The 23,684-nt window shown below is 35.0% G+C and overlaps 2 protein-coding genes and 2 non-coding genes across 4 annotated transcripts; 3 read left to right on the top strand and 1 right to left on the bottom strand.

Annotated features, from left to right (window-relative positions):
* Nucleotides 1-6,809: 6,809 nt before the first annotated feature.
* TRNAA-AGC lies at nucleotides 6,810-6,882 on the top strand. Its single transcript has one exon. It is a non-coding gene; the product is annotated as a tRNA-Ala (tRNA).
* Nucleotides 6,883-9,410: 2,528 nt separating this feature from the next.
* LOC116132127 lies at nucleotides 9,411-10,980 on the bottom strand. Its single transcript, XM_031417797.1, has one exon. The coding sequence runs from the start codon at nucleotides 10,623-10,625 to the stop codon at nucleotides 9,411-9,413; it is 1,215 nt and encodes a 404-aa protein (XP_031273657.1). The 5' UTR covers nucleotides 10,626-10,980.
* A 3,438-nt stretch (nucleotides 10,981-14,418) lies between these two features.
* On the top strand, nucleotides 14,419-14,491 carry TRNAA-AGC. Its single transcript has one exon. It is a non-coding gene; the product is annotated as a tRNA-Ala (tRNA).
* Nucleotides 14,492-18,324: 3,833 nt separating this feature from the next.
* LOC116132162 (HVA22-like protein a) lies at nucleotides 18,325-22,524 on the top strand. The gene is made up of 7 exons (XM_031417821.1): nucleotides 18,325-18,752; nucleotides 18,847-18,873; nucleotides 19,010-19,132; nucleotides 19,423-19,672; nucleotides 20,392-20,481; nucleotides 21,100-21,189; nucleotides 21,837-22,524. Exons 1-7 carry the CDS (start codon nucleotides 18,697-18,699, stop codon nucleotides 21,957-21,959), a joined length of 759 nt encoding a protein of 252 aa, XP_031273681.1. The 5' UTR covers nucleotides 18,325-18,696; the 3' UTR covers nucleotides 21,960-22,524.
* Nucleotides 22,525-23,684: the final 1,160 nt, after the last annotated feature.

Raw genomic sequence — 23,684 nt, 5'->3', positions numbered from 1 at the left:
AGATGGATCTTGTGAGAAGTCCGAATTTGATCAATCGTTGCATGCTCAATGGGAGCGCTGTAACTCCTTAGTTCTTGCATGGATTTTTAATACAATGTCGAAGGAGATTTTCAATAGTATCGTCTATTCAACCAGCGCTCATCAAGTATGGCAGGACTTGCAAGAGCAATATAACAAGATAAATGGAACAAGAGTGTTTGGGATTCACAGGGAGATAGCCAATCTGGTGTAAGGAACAAACTCGTTGGCTGCTTATTATAACAAACTCAAGACTTTGTGGGATGAATTGAGTTCACTGGTAAGTTTACCACCGCCAGATAGTGACTCGGCCAAAGCTTATTTAGCTCACTTGAATCAGCCGAAACTGCTACAATTTCTGATCGGACTAAATGATTCTTATGGAATGGTTCGAAGTCAAATATTGTTAATGGTGCCTTTGCCATCTGTGAATCAAGCTTATTCTATAGTAAGCCAGGATGAGAGTCAAAATGTGTTAACAGGACACAATCAGGCTACTGACGTTACCACAACATTATATTCACAAGGCAACCAAAGAAATTCAGGCCAAAATTCTAAATATAAAGGAAAAAACCTTACATTGAATGTGATTACTGCCATGCACCTGGACACAAGAGAGATACCTGCTACAAACTTCATGGATACCTAGCTGATTTTCAATTTACCAAGGGGAAATCTAGAATGAAAGCTAAAGCCAACCAAGGTCAACCAAGTCTGGAGCAAGGATCACAGTCGCAATTGTTGAATACTGAAGTTGCTACTGATGGTGCTAAAGGAGGAGCTAACCTGGGAAATGTACTAACTCCAGAACAGTATGCTCAACTGCTGCAGCTGCTGGGAAAGGAGAATCTAACAACACCATCAACCAATTTGGCAAGTAAGACCATCTCATTATGTTCAAGTCTTGATAATGTGAATAATTGGATATTAGATTCAGGGGCCACAAACCATATGACCCATGACTTCCGTAATTTTGAATCTACCATAGCTAGTTAATCGTCCATGAATAGCTTCATAGGTCTCCCAAATGGCAGTAAAACTTCAATTAGGAATATTGGATCAGTTCGATTACAAGAAGACTTACTGCTTGAGAAAGTCTTATATTTACCTGATTTCAAATACAATTTGCTATCAGTATCTAAATTGACATCTTCAAGTCATTGCTCCATCATTTTTTATCTGGATTTTTGCATTGTCTAGGACCTTTGGAGTGGCAAACTGAGGGGGATTGGTAAGCTATGCCAAGGGTTGTATCATTTCATCCTTATCTCCAAAACAAAAGATTGTTTACATGATTTTGCTCCAACTTTAAGAAAAGCATTAGGCATATGCGAATTTGATTGTAATAAGGAGATATTTTGTAATTCTACAAATTCTGTTGATGCTCATATTGGTTCATCAATGAAAAGGTCTTTGAATATTAAAGATATTGTCCTTTGGCATAGACAATTGGGGCATGCTTCATTACCCACTTTGCAAACTATAAATCCTGAAATTTTAGTTCAAGAAAAGTTTCATTGTGAAGTTTGTCCCCTGGCCAAACAAACCCGATTATCTTTTAGTCTAAGTAAGACAACTACATCAAATGTGTTTGATTTATTGCATCTAGATGTTTGGGGACCCTACAAGGTATCAACACAAGGTAATGCAAGGTATTTCCTTATTGTGGTAGATGATCATACTAGAACTACATGGCTGTTTCTTATGCAGTTTAAAGCCGATGTGTATCACACATTGAAGAATTTTCTGATCATGATAAAGAATCAGTACAATAGAACCCCCAAGTCTATTAGAACAGACAATGGAACATAATTCTTTAATCAAAATTGCCAAGAATTGTTGTCTAGCTTAGGAATTATACATCAGAGTACTTGTGTCTACACTCCACAACAAAATGGAGTAATAGAGCGCAAGCATAGGCACATCCTCAACATTGCTAGAGCATTCAAGTTTCAGTCCCAAATTCTAGAATTTTTATGGGGTTATGCAGTAAAAGCGGCAATTTATGTTATCAATAGATTGCCTACCAAGGTTTTGAATGGTCTTTCACCTTTTGAGAAGTTCTATGGCCATCAACCTAAGCTAGATCATTTGAGAGTTTTTGGTTGCTTAGCGTATGTTACAAATCTAACTTTTCAAGGTAAATTTGCACCAAGGTCAATCCCATGTGCTTTCCTTGGTTATTCGGCCTATAAGAAAGGATATATCCTATATGATTTGCAATCCAAAACAGTGAGTGTTAGCCGGGATGTTGTCTTCCATGAAAAAAAATTTCCCTTCCTTATGCATCAGTCCAGTAAACCATTATTTCCTTTTGAGAATTTTATGGAAGAAGAGCTAGTTTATCCATCCTCTGATTTGGATACTTATCATGAGACAGAACTTGATGTATCTAACCCTGTAGCCCCTGTTTTACCTTCAACTGTACCTACTGTCTCTTCCCCTTCACACAACCAACTTCGCAAATCAAGTAGAACCTCTAAGCCACCTATTTGGACAACTGATTTTGTGTGTCCCACTCTGCCACAATCAAATCTGATCCCTACTATCAAATATCATATTCACAATTGCATAACCTACAATCATCTTTCCCTAACCTACCAAAGATATCTTCACTTACTGAACCAAATTCTTTCACCCAAGCATCCAAAGATCCCAATTGGGTTGCAGCCATGCAACAAGAAATTCAAGCCTTGGAAAGAAATGGGACATGGTCTTTGGTTTCTCTACCACTAGGTAAGGTTCCAATAAGGTGTAAGTGGGTATATAAACTCAAGTATAGAGCTGATGGGACTCTAGACAGGTATAAGGCCAGATTGGTGGCCAAAGGATTTACACAGAGGGCGGGAATTGATTATAAGGAGACTTTTTCTCTTGTGGTGAAAATGGTGATAGTGAGATTAGTCTTGGCTATTGCCTCCTTGAGAGCTTGACCTCTCTTTCATTTAGATGTTGATAATGCTTTTTTGCAAGGGAATCTTCAAGAAGAAATATACATGAATTTGCCGCAAGGTTTTTCCAATACACATGCTCAACCTTTAGTTTGTAAATTGCACAAGTCACTTTATGACTTGAAACAAGCTTCTCGAGCATGGAACACCAAAATCACCACTACCTTGTTAGCAAGAGATTTTCAGCAGTCCCCTTCCGATCATTCTTTTTTCTTTAAAAAGCATAATGGTGATATTATTATTCTTCTTGTATATGTTGATGATTTGGTGATTACATGGAGTGATGCTTCTATGATTCAAGCCACTAAAGATCTATTGCATTCAAATTTTAAACTCAAAGACTTGGGATCTCTTAGATACTTTTTGGGTTTTGAAGTGGCTCGCTCTTCCAAAGGTATAACTCTCTGTCAAAGAAAGTATGCCTTGGAATTGATAGTTGAATCTGGTCTAGCAGCTTCTAAGCCCACTTTGGTTCCACTTAACCCTCAATTGAAGCTTACAACTGTGGAGTATGATCAAACCTTTCCTGGACAGTTTGATCCCATCTTAAGTGATCCTTCAGTCTATCAAAAGTTGATTGGCAAGCTGTTATATTTGTGCCTCACCGACCTGATTTAAGTTTTGCAGTAAAATTGCTCAGTCAATTTATGCATCAGCCCAAACAATCCCATCTCAACACTGCCATGAAAGTTGTTAGATATGTGAAAGGCTCTCCTGGTTTAGGTTTATTGTTCCCAACTGATGGTACATTGCAGCTGCAAGCTTTTTGTGACTCGGATTGGGCCTCCTGCCTCATGACTCATAAGTCCGTAACTGGGTTCTGCATCTTTCTCTGCAACTCCTTGCTGTCCTGGAAATCCAAGAGACAAGTCACAGTATCTAGATCCTCATCCGAAGCTGAATATCGTGCTATGGCTTCCACAGTTTGTGAACTTGTTTGGGTGTCTCAACTGCTTACTGATCTTGGTTTTCCCCTGCAGCTTCCTATTCCCCTTGGCTGTGATAATCAATCAGCCATTCATATTGCTTCCAATCCTATTTTTCATGAACGTACAAAGCATATTGATATAGATTGTCACATTGTTCGTGCAAAGATTAAGGAAGGTTTAGTGCATCCAGTTCGTGTACCTACACAGGACCAGCCTGCTGATTTGTTTACCAAGGCTATTCCAACTGCTCTACATCGCCATTTGCTGCCCAAGTTGGGGGTGCTGGATATTCATCACCCACCAACTTGAGAGGGGGGGGGGGGGGGGGGGGGGGGGGGGGGGGGGGGGGGGGGGGGGGGGGGGGGGGGGGGGGGGGGGGGGGGGGTGTCTTGGATTATTGTATTTGAGTTGTTGTTCTTACTGTTGTGGTTAGTTAGCGACTCAGTTAGTTTAACTGTAGTTAGTTGGTTTAACTATGGTTTACTTAAAAGTGTATATAAAAGAATATTGTATCTTCTTCCTCCTCTGTAACTTTACAGCCGAAATAATAAAGTTGAAAGATATTCATCTTTTTCTCTAAATTGAAACAGGTAGCCACTGAAACTCTTACTTGACCGGTAGTTCTAAGGGATAGCCACTATAGTTCTTACTCGGCTGATAGTTTCAGGATTCTAGAGGTTTAGTTGATGTGCGCGTAAGTTAGCTCGGACACTCATGGTAATAAACAAAAAAAAAAAAAAAAAAAAAAAATTAGGAGAATAATTTATGTAATTTTCATCAAATTTTTACTTTAATGAACTTATATCCATACATAGGGCTAATGTCTATTGATTGAAGGAAGTGATCTTTACTCTTTAGCCCCCAGTGGCCTAGCCCACATTCAATGGACAAAATTGTAATTAAAATATTTTTTAAAATAATGGAACAATATCTTCCATTTTTCACAAGTATGTCATTGTCATAAACGAGGGCTAATGACTATGAAAGCAATTCTTCCATCCAAGCTGGGAATTTTTTTAATTTTTCAAATTCTATTGTTAAAATCAACATATTAATTATAAGATTTGGGATTTTCTTTTAAATTCTATTAACTTGGATTTATCAGACATTAATTCTAATATAAATTATTATTTACACAAACAAAGATGATCATTCTCACTTTCATAAACCTTTTAAGTAGCTGACAATATTTTTCATGAAGTTAATGAAAGAGTATAATTTCCTCTTTAATTTTGGAGTTCATGGATCCTCAAAATGAGATTGAAGCATTACATATACCTAACGACTATTTTAATCCAAAGAAATGTTTCCATCATTCAAATAACATGTATTAATTTTAATAGATTCTGTGATATCTCTTTTTTGTATTATTGTGCACAATAATAAACAATCCGAAAGCATGAAAATGTGAGTGGCATATTAATTAAGTAGTTAATTTGTAGGGCGATCTTACACACTAACATCCAATCCAAATGTGCATCCAAGTGGGTATGTTGTATTAATGTGAAGCATAATCATGAAAAACCAATACCATCCCATTTCCAAATTCTATTTAATACCTTATTATTTCACCCACCATTTATAGTATCTGTGTGCCCACTGCCCGTCAGGAAATGGTATCCAGCCCAGCGCACAAATGAAAATACAAATTAAAGCGCAAAACTTTAGCTTACTCTTTGCACTTTATTTTTCCCAAAGCTGCTTGTGAGATTCTTTTAGGTCCTCACGTCCTGCGATTCTGTTGTGAACTTTTGCGTTTTTTAATTACACCATTCACTTTCTGCGGCATTTATTATTGTTAAACAAAAATCTGTATTGCATATTCTTAAGTTTGTATATTTAAAAGCAGAGCAAGAGGTGCCTTTAATTTGTCTTTATTTTCTTTTTATGTGGGNATTATGTTCCTTTCTTCTTCCCCCCTTCATTAATTATTTTGTTGTTTTCTAATTGATTATCAGTTTCACATTGGATTAATTAAGATTCTAATTAACCTAACCTAACCTCTATATATATATTACGTTTATGCATATGATTAAGTTACAATATTCGCTGTCAAACTTGTTTAGGGACCCCATTACAATCACAATGCTAGCTCTACACTCATAAGTTGGCTCTATATGTGTTCGAGTTTTCAAAATAAAAATTTTGAGAGTGTAAAAACTTTTTGTATCCAAGTAATGATTTGATAGTGTTGATTTTTATGGCTACGTCCCTACCTTTCTTCTTCTGTAAGTCAACATGTTCTTATAATTACGCTGTTATGCACCTCATGAATAAAGCTCAATTCTAAAGCCATTTCAATGAACTGACGTCTACCCAACTCACTTTATATTATTCCATCTATTTCTTTTTTTTTTTTTTTTTAACTATTCAATCCATGATAATTTTTTTTTTAAATGAGGTTGTATTCACAAGCCGACGGGATCAAACATTACTTCTTCTCGGACGAAGATTATACTACCAGTACACCCAGAGACAGGATATTGTACTTATCATTTTAGTAGCTGCTACTATTGTTACAGTGAGAATAGAAACTGGTTCTAATTAATGTTACTACCAATAGCTAATACATTTGATCACGGGAAAGCAAAGCAAGAACTCTATTTACGGAATTCAAAATACTCACTTCACTTCTGGACTTCCCCTCCATGAGAGTTATAAATGTTAATTAAAAGCGAACTTGTTGCTTCCATTCACTCTTCGCGGTTGATATGTAATATAAAGAAATTTAAGTCATAACATCAAGAAGATCAACAAAAGCTCTCAAATTGATTCGTTGAATAATGTTCATAGATGCAAAAGTAAAAGGATATTAAGGGTGTCTGGGTGTTCTATTGTAGGTTAGTTATATCATGGAACAAAACAAAACCTAAAATATATGTAATGATTTTTGTTAACATACACCCAACAAGGGGATGTAGCTCAGATGGTAGAGCGCTCGCTTAGCATGCGAGAGGTACCGGGATCGATACCCCGCATCTCCATTTTTCTAAGATTTTTATTTTTCAAGGGCCAAACCTGGGATGCACTTGCCAGTGTACTAAAGCGAATATGGAGCTCTTCTTCATCATAAAGTCTTCAAATCATCTGATTTATAACCCATCAATCTGTCACTGGTTTTGTTACCTTTTGCGAGATTTTCTTCACTTTCTGTCATTGGTCTTGACTTTTCTCCACAAATCACTTCAATTCTCTTATGTCTCTTTCCTTGTTAGTGGTTTAGATATACATCATTTTTACTAGTAACAACAGTAGCTTATATCAAAATTATACCCTAAATTCAATTCAAATCATAGCATATCAAATTTGTCTACAAAATTATTGGTCACCTTTTTCTCAACTAATCTTTCTCTTCACAAAAGTTACTTTTATATTAATATTTTTTGACAAGAATACAAATATATATCAAACTATTGAAAGAAGTTTTTGTAAAAAATTTGTCCTTTCAAAGACAATAATATTATTTTGGTTGTAGTTATAGGGTGACTTGATTGTAAAAGAGAAAAAAGTTTTTATAAGTTTCTGAATTTGAGTCATTTTAAACATTAATAAGAGTGGTTACAAAAGGAGCATCATGAGCGAATTTCCTAACTAAAGATGACACTTAAATTTAAAACTGATGATAATTGAATGTATATAATTATAGTGTTGATATCACGTAATAAACAAATATATATTACTGCTTACGTTATTGACAAGTCAGTTGGTCTCATTCAAAATATATTATATAATTTATTTTAAGGAAATTGGAAGATAGATATGAAGTTAAGTAAGCATAACGTAAACCGTATATTATGTTGTCCACATGTTTGACATTGCATCATGATTTAATTAGACACGTCTATATTATGTCGTTTTCCTGTAGTCGTATAAGTGAAGCACGTGTCCCACCGACAAATCTAATACATGGACCCAGGGGAAGGAAGAAAACTGTTCGGCCCCTCTTTAACGTGTTGTGATATGTTAGGTACATGGGCAATGATGGTGATGAGAGGCATGCTCCACTTCAACGCAAGGCAATCAAGTCGTAGATGTGTAAAAATCCACTCAAGGCAGATAGTCTTTAGCGTGTCGTGTCAACTCAACTAACAATTCTCTTCTTCTTCTTCTCTTCTTCTCTTGTCTTTTCATTCTATAAATCTCTCATCTTTTTTAGTTTAATTAAAGTTATGTTTATGTGGAGCATTAATCACATGATTAGATCACTCAATGTGGACTTCATTTCTCTCCTTTTTTTTTTTTTTTTTTTTTTTTTTATCTTCAAAATACAGTCAAATGGTTATGGATCCAATGCAAGTCTCTTATTTTTTAGAACAAGTTACAAGAGAGGTTTAATGTGTCTCATCAGGCAGGATTACGGTTTAAGACAATTCAATTTACAACTCTACTGATTGGTCTCTTGACTACTGATGGTCTTTGATGGATGAGGTTTACTCCCTTCCTTCATTGAGTTGTTTAGATTTAATATTACGGTCACATTTAATAACATTGTAGTTACTAGTTTTTTGGTTGTAGGTGTTAATAAACTAAAATTAGTGAGAAGACATAAATTTACCCAATACCTGATATCTTATTTAATTTTTTTTCACTTTTGTGAACTATTTATCTTGTTTATCTAACGGTGATGAGGATTGGGTTGACATTAAATGTAATTACCTTATACTTGTTATTTATCAATGTTAGATAAATAAAGAGAATGGTTTACAAAAAATTATCAAAAATTTAAATCAAATAAACTACCAACCTAGCTTAACACACCATAAACTCTCATAATTCCTAATAAACCTGAATAAGATTGAATTATGATATTGTTACATGTAATAGTAATATATTGGTTAATTGGTAATGTTGGTTGAAGTGAGATTGTTGAAACTGAAAGCCAAACGTTACAAGTAAAGTATAAAATAAAGACAGAACATACAATTTATCCTGATTCGTTCAATTAAGGAATTACGTCAACATTAATAAAGAATTTATTGAGTATCAAATACAAAGATGAGAATATCAACTCAATCTTTTCTTCTTATTTAACTCTTTAAGTTTTACTATTATAAAGATAATAGAAACCTAATCCATTTGGGTTACCGAATCTAACCCAAAACATAGAATTGTCATAAACAGAAAATCCGTCAAAATTAAAAGAATATATATCATATCCATTTCAGATGTCCCTATTTGATCATTTTGTTAAATTTCCCAAAGTGAAAAGTCAAAAGGGGATGGGTTAATGGCAGATAGAAGAGTTGTGGGTGTGGAAAGAAGGCACGTCTAGGGAGTAAAGATTATAAGGTGAGGCGGCATGCCCAAGTCGCATGCAAAGTTGAAAATACCCATGATCATTGGCTTACAAAAACAATTTTTTTAACCTATCTTGCTAGACAACAATTTCTCTTAAATTTCATTTCTTCTTCTCCATCCTACATGATTGACCAAGAACAGAGAACAAGACAAAGATGACATAAAATTTAATTAAGATTGGTCTAATTAAGCTAACATAATGTTTATGGTAATTTTATGATGGATTGACCATAAGATCTTCATGATCTTTCTTCCTACCACTAATCCAATTTGGATGTTGCTTGAAAATCCATCTCCAACCTTTGAAACTTTTCCTGCTCTTTTTTATCCCTCTTTCATTCACTGTAATTCTACAAGAACCACCATGACACAACATCGCATCCCCACCGCCACAGGAACCTCCACTTTGATCATGTGACAAAAACTGATGATCACCACCTCTCATGCTGCCAAAAGCTGAGTTTGAATCTGACAGAACTCCCATTTTCCCAGCATGATGATCCCCTTTAGATTCTGATGGAAAATCAAATTTCAGATCAATGAAACCTGAATCTTCCCCACCAGTAAAGTAACTCTCTTTAAGTGAAAACACACGTCTATTAGCACCATTAACACCACCACCGTCAAGCTCCATAAGACTACTCTTTCTCATACCCTTAAAATCACTACCAAATTGATCAGATTCTACTGCTGAACTATCCCTCCTTGAACTATCAAACCCACTTTTTCTTGGCTCAGCTTCACTGAAGCCACTTCTTCTCTCTGGATCAAAGAGTAGACCCGCGTTGACTCCAGAACTCCTTGCAGCTGAAATAGAACTCCGAGCTCCAGAATAACTCATCAAATCACCACCGTCTTCTGACCCCAAAAGCCCACCGCCCCTGAAGCTACAAAGAGACCTGGACCTTGACACAGTACCCATATAATCAACAACCCATAAATCACTTTTCTCATCACATCCACCGACACTTTTGCCACAATCTTTGTCTCTTTTCTTCCTAAACAACCTTCCGATTCTCCACAACCCATTCTTTTTCTTGATCTCAACACAGCTACTGTTACTTCTCTTGAGCAAGATAACTTCTTCTGGTTTCTCTCCAGTACTGTTTCTGGGCTTAGAGTTTTGATTTGATGAAACCACTTCATTTTGCTTGTCATTTTCAATGAGAAATGAGACACGACCAACACTGCCTACGTCAACAGTGCAAGAATTCCGTTTGGAGGAGATCTCAGAGCAAGAGCATGAAGAAAGACGCTGCTCTCCACAATCTGAGCACACCAACTTCACTAAACGATCTTTAAGACAATAAGCACATATACCAACGGAAGAAGACTGTGGATGTTTCTTGCAAGGAAGATCCGATGAACAACTATAATCTGAGAACAGTTCATTGTTGTATACTTCCACAGCTTTCCCTCTATCTTTCATGGCTTCCCTTCTTTAATAGCTTCAAATTAAAGGTATATAAGAAAGAAAGATAAAAGAATGTAGGTTTGAAGAGTGAAGAAGAATCAAAAGAGAAGATGAGGAGTGAGAGAGGTTGAGAGATAAAGTAAAGATTTAGAAGTAAGGAAGTAAGGTAGTATCACCATGACATTTTAGAGTGATTAGAGATTAGATAGAGTGGCATAGAGAAGCGTCAACTTTACGTTTTCTTTCCTAAAAAGAAAAAATAAACAGTGGGGGAAGAAGAAAAAGCAGTGATATAGAAAGCGCTAGTTGCTGTTGCTGTAGGTATAATTGTGTAGGGAAGTGAATGCAACATCAAATTGAGTAAAGCAGTGAACTTGAAAGAAAATAAAAATAAAAAACAAAAAAAAAACTCTCTCTTTCGATCCATCAAGACTGGTAATGTAATGTAATGTAATGCTAATCATGCACTTGCCAGTACTAAAGCGAATATGGAGCTCTTCTTCATCATAAAGTCTTCAAATCATCTGATTTATAACCCATCAATCTTCACTGGTTTTTGTCACCTTTTTGCGAGATTTTCTTCACTTGCTGTCATTGGTCTTGACTTTTCTCCACAAAATCACTTCAATTCTCTTATGTCTCTTTCCTTGTTAGTGGTTTAGATATCATCATTCTCTACTAGTAACAACAGTTAGCTTGTATCAAAATTATACCCTAATTCATTCAAATCATACATATCAGATTTGTTCTACAAAATTATTGGTCACCTTTTTTCTCACTAATCTTTCTCTTCACAAAAGTTACTTTTATATATATATATATTGACAAGAATACAAATATATATCAAACTATTGAAAGAAGATTTTTGATAAAATTTTGTCCTTTGACAAGACTATATATTATTTTGGTTATGTTATAGTTGGATGACTTGATTGTAAATAGAAAAAAGTTTTATATTTTCGAATTCGAGTCATTTTCAACATTAATAAGATGGTTACAAAAAAGTATATATGATTTCTAAATTCGACTACTCTACTATTAAGGGAGTGACTGAAAGTTTAGAAGATGTATATAATCTAGTGTTATATCACGTAATAAACAAATATATATTACTGCTTATGTCTATTCCTGACAAGTCAGTTGGTCTCATTCAAAAATTTATTATATAATTTATTTTAAGGAAATTGGAAGATAAGATGAAGTTAAAGTAAGCATAACTAAACACGTATATTATGTTTGTCCACATTGTTGACATTGCATCATGATTTAATTAGACACGTCTTATATTATGTCGTTTTCTCGTAGTCGTAGATGGAAGCACGGTCCCACCGACAAATCTAATACTGGACCCAGGGAAGGAAGATAACTGTTCGGCCCCCTCTTTCAACGGTTGTGATATGCGTTAGTTTACATGGGCAATGATGGTGATGAGAGGCATGCTCCACTTCACGCAAGGCAACAAGTCGTAATAGATTGTGTACATCCACTCAAGGCAGATAGTTTCTTTAGCGTGTCGTGGCTCAACTCAACTAACAATTCTCTCTTCTCTTCTTCCTTCTTGTCTTTTCATTCTATAAATTCTCTCATCTTTTTTGTTTAATTAAAGTTATGTTTATGTGTAGCATTAATCACAAGATTAGATCACTCAATGTGGACTTATTTTCTCTCTCTTTTTTTTAATCTTCAAAATCTATCAAATGGTTTGGATCCAATGCAAGTCTCTTATTTTGTTAGAACAAGTTACAAGAGAGGTTTAATGTGTGTCATTAGTCAGGATTCGTGTTTTAAAACATTCAATTCAATTATACAACCTCAGTGATTGGTTCTAGATTTGCTTCCCTTCCATTATACTGAATTCTTAGATTTAATATTGGATGATTTAGTTTTCCTAGTTTTTTAAATTTATAATAGATGTTTAATAAACCTTAAAAATTAATTAAGGTATGTAATTATTCTAAACTTCTCATGTGTATATATATTATATATATACATTTTTTGACACTGTTATGAACTATTATCTTTGTTTATTCAACGGTGATGATGGATTTGGTTGACATTAATGTAATTATTTTATCCTGTTTATTTATCAATGTTAGATCATAAAGATAATGGTTTCAAAAAATATCAAAAATTTAAATCACAATAACCCTACCAACCAGCTCTAACACACACTAAACTCTCATATTTCCCTATCAAACCTGAATAGATTAATTTGATATTGTTACATGTAATAGTAATAATTGGTTAATTGGTAATATGTGAAGTAGAGATTGTTAATTGAAAGCCAAACATGTTACAGTAAAGTATAAAATAAAAGCAGAAACACATTTATCTTAATTCGTTCCAATTAAGGAATTACGTCCAACATTTAATAGAAGAATTTTTTGAGTATCAAAATACAAAGATAAAAGTATCGCACTCAATCTTTCTCTCTATTTTTCACTCTTTTAGATTTTTCACTATTATAAAAATAGATAAGAAACCTAATCCATTTTGCTTATCCGAATCTAACCCAACAAATAGAGTTGTCGTAAAGACAATCCATCAAGATTAAAAGAATATATATCATATCCATTTCAGATGTCCCCTATTCTTGATCATTTTGTTAATTTTCCCAAAGTGAAAGTCAAAATGGGAGTGGGTTATGGCAGATAGAGAGTTGTGGTGTGTGAAAGAAGCACGTCTAGGAGTAAGATTATAATGGTGAGGCGGCATGCCCCAAGTCGCAGCAAAGTTGAAAATACCCATGCATCATTGACTTACAAAAACAATTGTTTTAACCTATCTTAGCTAGACAACACTTTCTCTTAAATTTCATTTCTTTCTTCTTATCATTATGTTCCTTTCTTCTTCCCCCCTTCATTAATTATTTTGTTGTTTTCTATTATTATCAGTTTCACATTGGATTAATTAAGATTCATTAACCTAACCTAACCTCCATTATATATTACGTTTATGCATATGATTAAGTTACAATATTCGCTGTCAAACTTGTTTAGGGACCCCATTACAATCACAATGCTAGCTCTACACATCTAAGTTGGCTCTATATGTGTTCGAGTTTTCAAAATAAAATTTTGAGAGTGTAAAAACTTTTTGTATCAAGTAATGATTTGTAGTGTTGATTTTTATGGCTACGTCCCTACCTTCTTCTTGTGTAAGTCAACATGTTCTTATAATTACGCTGTTATGCACCTCTGAATAAAGCTCAATTCTAAGCCATTTCAATGAATGACGTTACCCAACTCACTTTATATTATTCCATCTATTTTTTAACTATTCAATCCATGATAATTTTTTTTTTTAATGAGGTTGTATTCACAGCCGACGGGATCAAACATTACTTCTTCTCGAGACGAAGATTATACTCCAGTACACCCAGAGACAGATATTGTACTTATCATTTTAGTAGCTGCTACTATTGTTACAGTAGAATAGAAACTGGTTCTAATTAATGTTACTACCATGCTAATACATTTGATCACGGGAAAGCAAAGCAAGAACTATATTCATGGAATTCAAAATACTCACTTCACTTCTGGACTTCCCCTCCATGAGAGTTAAATGTTAATTAAAAGCGAACTTGTTGCTTCCATTCACTCTTCGCGGTTGATATGTATAAAAGAAATTAAAGCCATAACATCAAGAAGATCAACAAAAGCTCTCAAATTGATTCGTTGAATAATTTCATAGATCAAAAGTAAAAGGATATTAAGGGTGTCGTGGTGTTCTATTGTAGGTTAGTTATATCATGAACAAAACAAAACCTAAATATATGTAATGATTTTTGTTAACATACACCCAACAAGGGGATGTAGCTCAGATGGTAGAGCGCTCGCTTAGCATGCGAGAGGTACCGGGATCGATACCCCGCATCTCCATTTTCTAAGATTTTTTTTTTTCAAGGGCCAAACCTGTGGGCCTTTTGTTGTATATCGAACTCTTTGTTTAATGAGTGAGCAAAGCAAAACCTCACGATTGCCCCGCCTGCACCACCAGGCCCCGTTTATTTGACTAAACTATACAAAAATGCCACTTGACCCGTCTCCGCATGTAGCTGTGTAGTGACAGTGACACTCTGTGTCGCATTCCTTTCCTGGCTTCAGAGTTAGCCCACAAATGGATGTACGGACGCTGCAATTCTACTGTTCTTTCTGGTCGTACCACGAATCTCCCCATTCTCCATATTTCTATACTCGCCCATGTGGGGCTTTAAAACTTTTTTATGTTAACGTGCAGTATGTCAAAGTGATTACAAATGCTCACGTGCATCACGAGTTGAGGAAGATCTCTGAATGATCAGGCAATTTCGTCATTAAAGTAAATATGAGGCCATTTACGGTACCAAGTGAAATGACTGTTTGGAGTCTTGTTTCTGCTTCTGATCGACTATTGGCTTCGTCCGAAGAACCTGCTCTGCTGCCTCTGCATATGCAAACTGAAAAATTACCTACACAAAGTGATTGAAAAACATGGGCTTTATGATTATTTTGGAGTTTGTAGTAAGATCTTTTATGTTGTTCCTTGGTATGTTTTTATTTTTGCTGCAGTTTAATGATTTTTATTCTTTAATTGTATGTTTGTTTTGTTTCTCATTGTCTGTGATTTACTTTTTGTAGGACTCTCTTTGCTTTGGTTTACCTCTGTAAGTATTTACCTCGTTTTGAGTTTGATTTACTTGGGAAATTAGTTATTCTAAATTTGCAGTTTCTTTTTCTGTTCACATTCATTTTAGTGATGCTTCAGTGGGATGATGATGGTGATGTTGTTGTTTCAACAGATATGCTTCTATACGGGCAATTGGAGACTGATTCAAGCTCAGATTTTAGGAAGTTGGTTGCATATGTATTTTATTTTCTTACTTTCCTCTTGAAGGTCTTTTGTGAAGCTACTCGAATGGTGATTTTACTACTCTTCTCTATATATATATATATATATATATATATATCTGTTGCTGATTAAACCAGACGTTATATTTGGGGTCTATTTACATGCAATCAAGCATTTGTCGTTCTTTTTGAATTAGATTACTTGATAAACGTCTGCAATTTGCTCATAGCCACCAATCCTTCAAATGTAGCAATGGGATGGAAATGCAATATTAATAATCTATTGAGTCAGTCCAACAAACAAATTGATTGTCCTCATATTTACTTTTACATTTGCTATCTTAATTATGCCAGGCTACCACTTTTGTGGCCCTACATTAAGCGGGTAATCTTCTGCTGGTTGGTATTGTCAAACTTCGATGGCGCTTTCTATGTTTACAAACACCTTCTTCATCCGTGCATCTCTTTTGGTAAAGATCTTATCAACCAGTTCAAGGAGAAGAAGAGTTCTTTTTCAACAGAATTAAGTTGTTACTGTGGAAAAAGATATGTAAAAGAGATTGGAGATGAAGCTTTGCATGAAATTGTTGCTAACAAGTATGACTAGTTAGATTCTAATTTGGAAATATTTGCTATGTTCAGAATTTTTATAAGATATTCAATTTTGTTTCTATTTTAAACTTATATTTGTCGTTGTTGTTTACATATGTTCATACGACAACAAGTGTTTATTCGTTGAAATTATTAGATTGCATTGGTGTAATATCAAGATTGTTATAGAATTTATGAAATGAAGTTAAGATATGCAGTGGTGATGCTCATGCATGTCATCACTCTCTCTTTCCCTCCCCTTATTTCCTTAAGCTTTGCCTTCACTTCTGTTGAAGATCACACAAAGCTTAATTTTGTATCAAAGTTACATATGTTGTAGTATGATGGTATGTGTTGTGATTTTAGCATTGTGATGAGACCCCGTTGGGCACGCTTTCAGCAGAAGAAAAGAGTGGGCAGAGAGGATAAAATGACATTTTTTCTAAGCATGGGACAGGTGCACATCCTTGGATTGGATTTGGAAATTCTGTTAGAGTGAAGTTGGGCGTAAAAGGGTTGACAGAGAATATTTTTGGTATTGAAAAAGTAGAGGGGAATTGGGTTGGGGAGGTACTGCCCTCGAAGCCAGCTGATTGTTCTTTCTATCTTTTACTTCTTAATTTGTTCTTGGGAATCTGCTATTGTCATCACTGTTCATTCTCTTCTTGTACTTGTTATCTTGTGAATTGTACTTTATGAATTCTGAAATTGTAGTGCATGAGTGTTTTCTGCAGGTGGGAATAACATAGGGTTCTAACAAAACAGAGGGGTTTCTAACACATTGCCACATGAATGTAACTTTTATTGTTCACTATATTATATGATATTTGTTTTAATAATGATTAACGTATGATGATGTATTGAAGACAAAGACTGTGACATGTAATTTTGCTTATTAACTTTCTAAGGAGGTAATTTTTTTTTCCTTGATGCAGTCAAAGGGCAGTGAGCACATTAATTTTGTGCAGAAAGACACAAATGCCTTAGAAGTAACAGAGAAGAAGGAAGTGGCTACAGCCGAGCAGGTAATTAAAGTTCTTCTCACATGGATTTCTAAATTTATTAATGGCAAATTGCCAAGGAAAGCCAAATTGAGAAAGTGTACTTTTAAAGTTGGAATTCTTAATACACTAGTTAATGCCCTTGAATTTTGAGTTAAAAAAATCTGCAATAGGTTTGTACTCATTGATTATTGACCTATGAATACTATATATCCTCTCGTCGACTTCCCCATATTTTACTTATTTCTCTTTTCTCTTTTACTCCACATGTTTTCATAAGCTTATGCTACAGTTAGCATCATATGATTGAACAGTCTTATCCTCCATTCGTTATAAGCAGGTTAGTCTAACAGAGCCTGGTCTTGCTCACTCTAAGATCAAGAAATTTGAACCTGAGGCAATTAAAGGAACATCAGAGAAAGTGGCAGCAAGTAGTGAATTTTCTGAAACACCAGTTTCTACGAATGTCCAGCAGGATTGGACCTTTGGTGTATGTCAAGTTACAATTTTAGTTGATCAGTGTATATATATGATAATGTGTTTAACTTATGATGAATTGGTTATATGATTATTGAAGAGAAAGTATATGCCATATGGTTTTACTAATCAAGTCTTGAGGAGCTATCCTTGTTCCTTTATGCAGTCAAAGTGCGGAGAGCCCATTAATGTTGTCCAGAAAGATACGAAAGCTGTGGAAGTAGCAGAGAAAACAGATATGGCGACAGCCAAGCAGGTAACTCAAGTGCATTCGATCTCACATCGATTTTTGAGTTCATTTAACAAATGCCCGAGGAAGCGCCATGGGGCATTTGTCGGGTGGTTAAGGCTTAAGACCTCAAGTTGTGAACTGTAGGCCTAGACCCACTTTCACTATGGGTTAGATTTCCTGCCACTATATAAGTCTTAAACTGAAAAGTTAAATGTTTTGTAGGGCCAATATACATGCCATAGGTTTGCCCCTCTGTCCAACTTCGACTAACAACATTAGGCCCTTGATTTTGAAGTCAGGGAGGACATGCTAAGGGGATTTGTTTCATTATCACACACACACATACCAAAGAAAAAAAAAAAGTTAGCCCTGTTCCTAAGATTTTTATTTTTCAAGGGCCAAACCTGGTGGGCCTTTTGTTGTATCAAACTCTTTGGTTTAATGAGTGAGCAAAGCAAAACCTCACATAATTGGCCCGCCTGCACCCACCAGGCCCCGTTGTATTTGATTAAGCTATACAAAAATGCCCCTTGACCCGACTCCGCATGTTATCTGTGTACGCATATCCTTTCCTTGCCTTAGCCCACGGAAATGGATGTACGGACGCTGGAATTCTACTGTTCCTTCTGGTCGTACCACGAATCTCCAACATTCTCCATATTTCTATACTCGCCCATGTTGGGGCTTTAAAACTTTTTTTATGTTAACGTGGCAGTATGTCAAAGTGATTACAAATGCTCACGTGCATCAGCGAGTTGAGGAAGATCTCTGAATGATCTAGGCAATTTCGTCATTAAAGTAAAATATGAGGGCCATTTACGGTACCAAGTGAAATGACTGTTTGGAGTCTTGTTTCTGCTTCTGATCGACTATTGGACTTCGTCCGAAGAACCTGCTCTGCTGCCTCTGCATATGCAAACTGGAAAAATTACCTACACAAAGTGATTGAATGAAACATGGGCTTTATGATTATTTTGGAGTTTGTAGTAAGATGCTTTTATGTTGTTCCTTGGTATGTTTTTAATTTTTGCTGCAGTTTAAATGATTTTTATTTTTTGATTGTATGTTTGTTTTGTTTCTCATTGTCTGTGATTTACTTTTTGTAGGACTCTCTTTGCTTTGGTTTATCCTCTGTAAGTATTTACCTCGTTTTGAGTTTGATTTTCTTGGGAAATTAGTATTCTAAGAATTTGCAGTTTCTTTTTCTGTTCACATTCATTTTAGTGATGCTTCAGTGGGATGATGATGGTGATGTTGTTGTTTCAACAGATATGCTTCTATACGGGCAATTGAGACTGATTCAAGCTCAGATTTTAGGAAGTTGGTTGCATATTGGATTTTATTTTCTTTAACTTTCCTCTTTGAAGGTGCTTTTGTGAAGCTACTCGAATGGTGATTTTACTACTCTTCTTCTATATATATATATATATATATTCATTCTCTGTTACTGATTAAAGTAGACTGTTATATTTGGGTTCCATTTACATGCAATCAAGCATTTTGTCTTGTCTTTTTGAATTAGATTACTTGATAAACGTCTGCAATTTGCTCATAGCCGGCCAATCCTTCAAAATGTAGCAATGGGATGGAAATGCAATTAATAATCTATTTGAGTCAGTCCAACAAACATATTGATTGTCCTCATATTTACTTTTTCATTTGCTATCTTAATTACTTGCCAGGCTACCACTTTTGTGGCCTTACATTAAGCTGGTAATCTTCTGCTGGTTGGTATTGTCAAACTTCGATGGCGCTTTCTATGTTTACAAACACCTTCTTCATCCGTGCATCTCTTTGGATGTTAAAGATCTTATCAACCAGTTCAAGGAGAAGAAGGAGTTCTTTTTCAACAGAATTAAAGTTGTTACTGTGGAAAAAAGATATGTAAAAGAGATTGGAGATGAAGCTTTGCATGAAATTGTTGCTAACAAGGTATGTGACTAGTTAGATTCTAATTTGGAAATATTTGCTATGTATCAGAATTTTTATAAGATATTCAAATTTTGTTTCTATTTTAAACTTATATTTGTCGTTGTTTGTTTACATATGTTCATAAGACAACAAGTGTTTATTCGTTGAAATTATTAGATTGCATTGGTGTAATATCAAGATTGTTATAGAATTTATGAAATGAAGTTAAGATATGCAGTGGATGATACATCATGCATGTCATCACTCTCTCTTTCCCTCCCCTTATTTTCCTTAAGCTTTGCCTTCACTTCTGTTGAAGATCACACCAAGCTTAGTTTTGCATCAAAGTTATATTGTTGTAGTATGGGTACGTATGTGTTGTGATTGTAGCATTGACACCATGAATGTAACTTTTATTGTTCACTATATCATATGATATTTGTTTTAATTAATTATTAACGTATGATGATGTATTGAAGACAAAGACTGTGACATGTAATTTTGCTTATTAGATCACACCAAGCTTAGTTTTGCATCAAAGTTATATTGTTGTGGTATGGGTATGTATGTGTTGTGATTGTAGCATTGACACCATGAATGTAACTTTTATTGTTCACTATATCATATGATATTTGTTTTAATTAATTATTAACGTATGATGATGTATTGAAGACAAAGACTGTGACATGTAATTTTGCTTATTAACTTTCTAAGGAGCTAATCTGTTTTCCTTGATGCAGTCAAAGGGCAGTGAGCACATTAATTTTGTGCAGAAAGACACAAATGCCTCAGAAGTAACAGAGAAGAAGGAAGTGGCTACAGCCGAGCAGGTAATTAAAGTTCTTCTCACATTGATTTCTAAATTTATTAATGGCAAATTGCCAAGGAAAGCCAAATTGAGAAAGGGTACTTTTAAAGTTGGAATTCTTAAGACACAAGTTAATGCCCTTGAATTTTGAGTTAAAAAAATCTGCAGTAGGTTTGTACTCGTTGATTATTGACCTATGAATACTATATATCCTCTCGTCAACTTCCCATATTCTACTTATTTCTCTTTTTTCTTTTACTCCACATGTTGTCATAAGCTTATGCTACAGTTAGCATAATATGATTGAACAGTCTTATCCTCCATTCGTTATAAGCAGGTTAGTCTAACAGAGCCTGGTCTTGCTCACTTTAAGATCAAGAAATTTGAACCTGAGGAAATTAAAGGAACATCAGAAAAAGTGGCAGCGAGTAGTGAATTTGCTGAAACACCAGTTTCTAAGAATGTCCAGCAGGATTGGACTTTTGGTGTATGTCAAGTTACAATTTTAGTTGATCAATGTATATATATGATAATGTGTTTAATTTATGATGAATTGGTTATATGATTATTGAAGAGAAAGTATATGCCATATGGTTTTACTAATCAAGTCTTGAGGAGCTATCCTTGTTCCTTTATGCAGTCAAAGTGCGGAGAGCCCATTAATGTTGTCCAGAAAGATATGAAAGCTGTGGAAGTAGCAGAGAAAACAGATATGGCGACAGCCAAGCAGGTAACTCAAGTGCATTCGATCTCACATCGATTTTTGAGTTCATTTAACAAATGCCCGAGGAAGCGCCATGGGGCATTTGTCTGGTGGTTAAGGCTTAAGACCTCAAGTTGTGAACTGTAGGCCTAGACCCACTTTCACTGTGGGTTAGATTTCCTGCCACTATATAAGTCTTAAACTGAAAAGTTAAATGTTTTGTAGGGCCAATATACATGCCATAGGTTTGCCCCTCTGTCCAACTTCGACTAACAACATTAGGCCCTTGATTTTGAAGTCAGGGAGGACATGCTAAGGGGATTTGTTTCATTATCACACACACACATACCAAAGAAAAAAAAAAAAAGATGCCCAGGAAAACCAATTTAGGTTAGGTACTAAGTAAAGTTGAAGTATCCTTAGGAAGGATTTGATGCCCTTCAAAGCAGTAATTTAGTGGGAAAAGTAGACTGTACAGGAATAATGAATGAATTTAGAAGTCTTGATTTTAAATAATTGCAATGGGGTGTACTCACTGATATTGATCTATCAATATTATCATCTACTTCTCCATGTGCTACTTATTTCTCTTTCTTCTTTCACTCCACATGTTTTCTTAAGCTTATGCTACAGTTAAGATTGAACAATATTCTTCAATATATCATTATTGGCAGGTTAGTTTACCAGAGTTCTGTTTTTTGCTGTCCGAGAACAAGAAATTTGAACCTGAGGAAATTAAAAGAATCTCAGCAACAGCGGCAGCCAGAAGTGAAGTCCCCGAAATACCAGTCTCTTAGGATGTCCAGCAGGAGTGGACTTGTAGTGTTTGTCAAGTTACAGCACATAGTGAGGCAATACTGAAGTCACATATTCAGGGAAGACGACACAGGGCACGTGAGGAGCAGCTGAAAGCAAAGAACCAGCCATTGAAAAGCAAAGTTCCACCTGCTCCAGAGGATAAGAAATCTGAAGATGGTGAAGTACCAACACAGAAGCCATTGCAAGTTCAACAAGATTACCTGACGAATAAATGGGTTGAGCTTAAAGAGTCTCTTTGGTGCTGCACCCTCTGCAATGTAAGTTGCACTAATATGGATATCATGTTTGGTCACCTTAATGGGAAAAAGCATTTGGCCCGGATTCGACAATCTAATGGTCTTGTTGATGGGCATACCGCATTCGAGCAATGAGTTTTAATGTGATGGTATGTATCGGTAATGCATGAATCCTATTAAATGTAGGTGTTAATATAATGATGTATGACCATATATGAAGATTGTGTGAATGGCTCTGTTTAGAGATGATCATCGACATTTTAAGTCTTGTGTATTATGTATCTCTAAAGAACGGGGAAGTTGATAATCGTGTAAATAGCGTGGAGTGTGGAGACATCCGCATTTGAGAAAATTTTATCATTAAGACATGTAAATGTTATTATGTAGGTTACTGAGTCCATTACATTAGGGATGGCAAAACTGGTGGATTGGATAGGATCCGGATCCAATCCTCATGAATTTTTATCCAATCCAATCTATTCTCAAAATCTAAGGGTGGATTGAATTGGATTTTTGTGGATAATGGATTGGATTATGAATTACTCAATCCGTAAATTTTAATATGTAAATTAATCTAATTTTTGTATTTTTAAATTTTAATCAAGTTTCAAATTTTCATATTAATTTTCATATTTTAAGCTTAAGTAATTAGTCAAAATATAATTTGTTCTTCATACTAATTTGTATTTTAATAGGTATTTAATAAATATTGAAAAATGTATTATATTATTATTAATTATTAGCAGGCACAAGTCAACCAACATTGACTGCTGATCAAAGGTGGTGCATTGGCACCATCTTCGGCCTAGTTCAGATTAGACTTCCCCGATCTACATAAGTTGGTTGAATCATCGGATTTCGATGTTTATTTTGGTCACAAAAAGGCGATGAACTATTCTAGTTTCGTTTGCAGCCAAAATTGGCGCATGAATAAGGTGATTCAATCAGATCCCTATAGATAAACTTGTTTCGATCTTAAAAGAACTAGATTTGACGCTAAATGATCACCTTTGACTGGTGGTTGACCTATCGTTGATCAACGAATGACTTGCCATTGACCATCACTAGTGATGCCCAACAACCATTGTCATTTCAATTTTTTTTTTTTTAAATCACTAAAAAAATTATGAAATGATTTATTCAATGAATTAAAATCTTTATTTAATTTCTTATTATATTTTGAAGAATTGTGTGTAGATAATGGATAATGAATTGAATATTAGAAATCCATAATCCAGTCCAATCAATATGGATTCTATGAATATTGATCGATTTCATATATGAACTAAATCCAATGCAATCCAAATTGGTTCAGTCCATAGGTATCCAATCTATTTAGATATTTTTGCTATCCCTACTTTACATCTATGAATTATGTTAAGTATTAGAGTGAAGTTGTCATCTGTTTTTGTGATTAACAATTTCCTGAAGACAAAAATCTGATTCTTGCTTAACTTCCATTGAATT

This window comes from Pistacia vera, unplaced genomic scaffold, assembly GCF_008641045.1.
Source record: "Pistacia vera cultivar Batoury unplaced genomic scaffold, PisVer_v2 Contig249, whole genome shotgun sequence".
In the NCBI taxonomy this organism is placed as follows: domain Eukaryota; kingdom Viridiplantae; phylum Streptophyta; class Magnoliopsida; order Sapindales; family Anacardiaceae; genus Pistacia; species Pistacia vera.
This window is presented reverse-complemented; position numbering and strand designations above follow the sequence as displayed.

Excerpts from the sequence above, each read along its gene's own strand:
- LOC116132127 (XM_031417797.1), bottom strand. The coding sequence starts at position 10,625 with ATGAAAGATAGAGGGAAAGCTGTGGAAGTATACAACAATGAACTGTTC.
- LOC116132162 (XM_031417821.1), top strand. The coding sequence starts at position 18,697 with ATGGGCTTTATGATTATTTTGGAGTTTGTAGTAAGATGCTTTTATGTT. Across the intron at positions 18,874-19,009 it reads TTTGCTTTGGTTTATCCTCT|ATATGCTTCTATACGGGCAA; the intron begins GTAAGTATTTAC and ends TTGTTTCAACAG. Across the intron at positions 20,482-21,099 it reads AAGTGGCTACAGCCGAGCAG|TCAAAGTGCGGAGAGCCCAT; the intron begins GTAATTAAAGTT and ends TCCTTTATGCAG.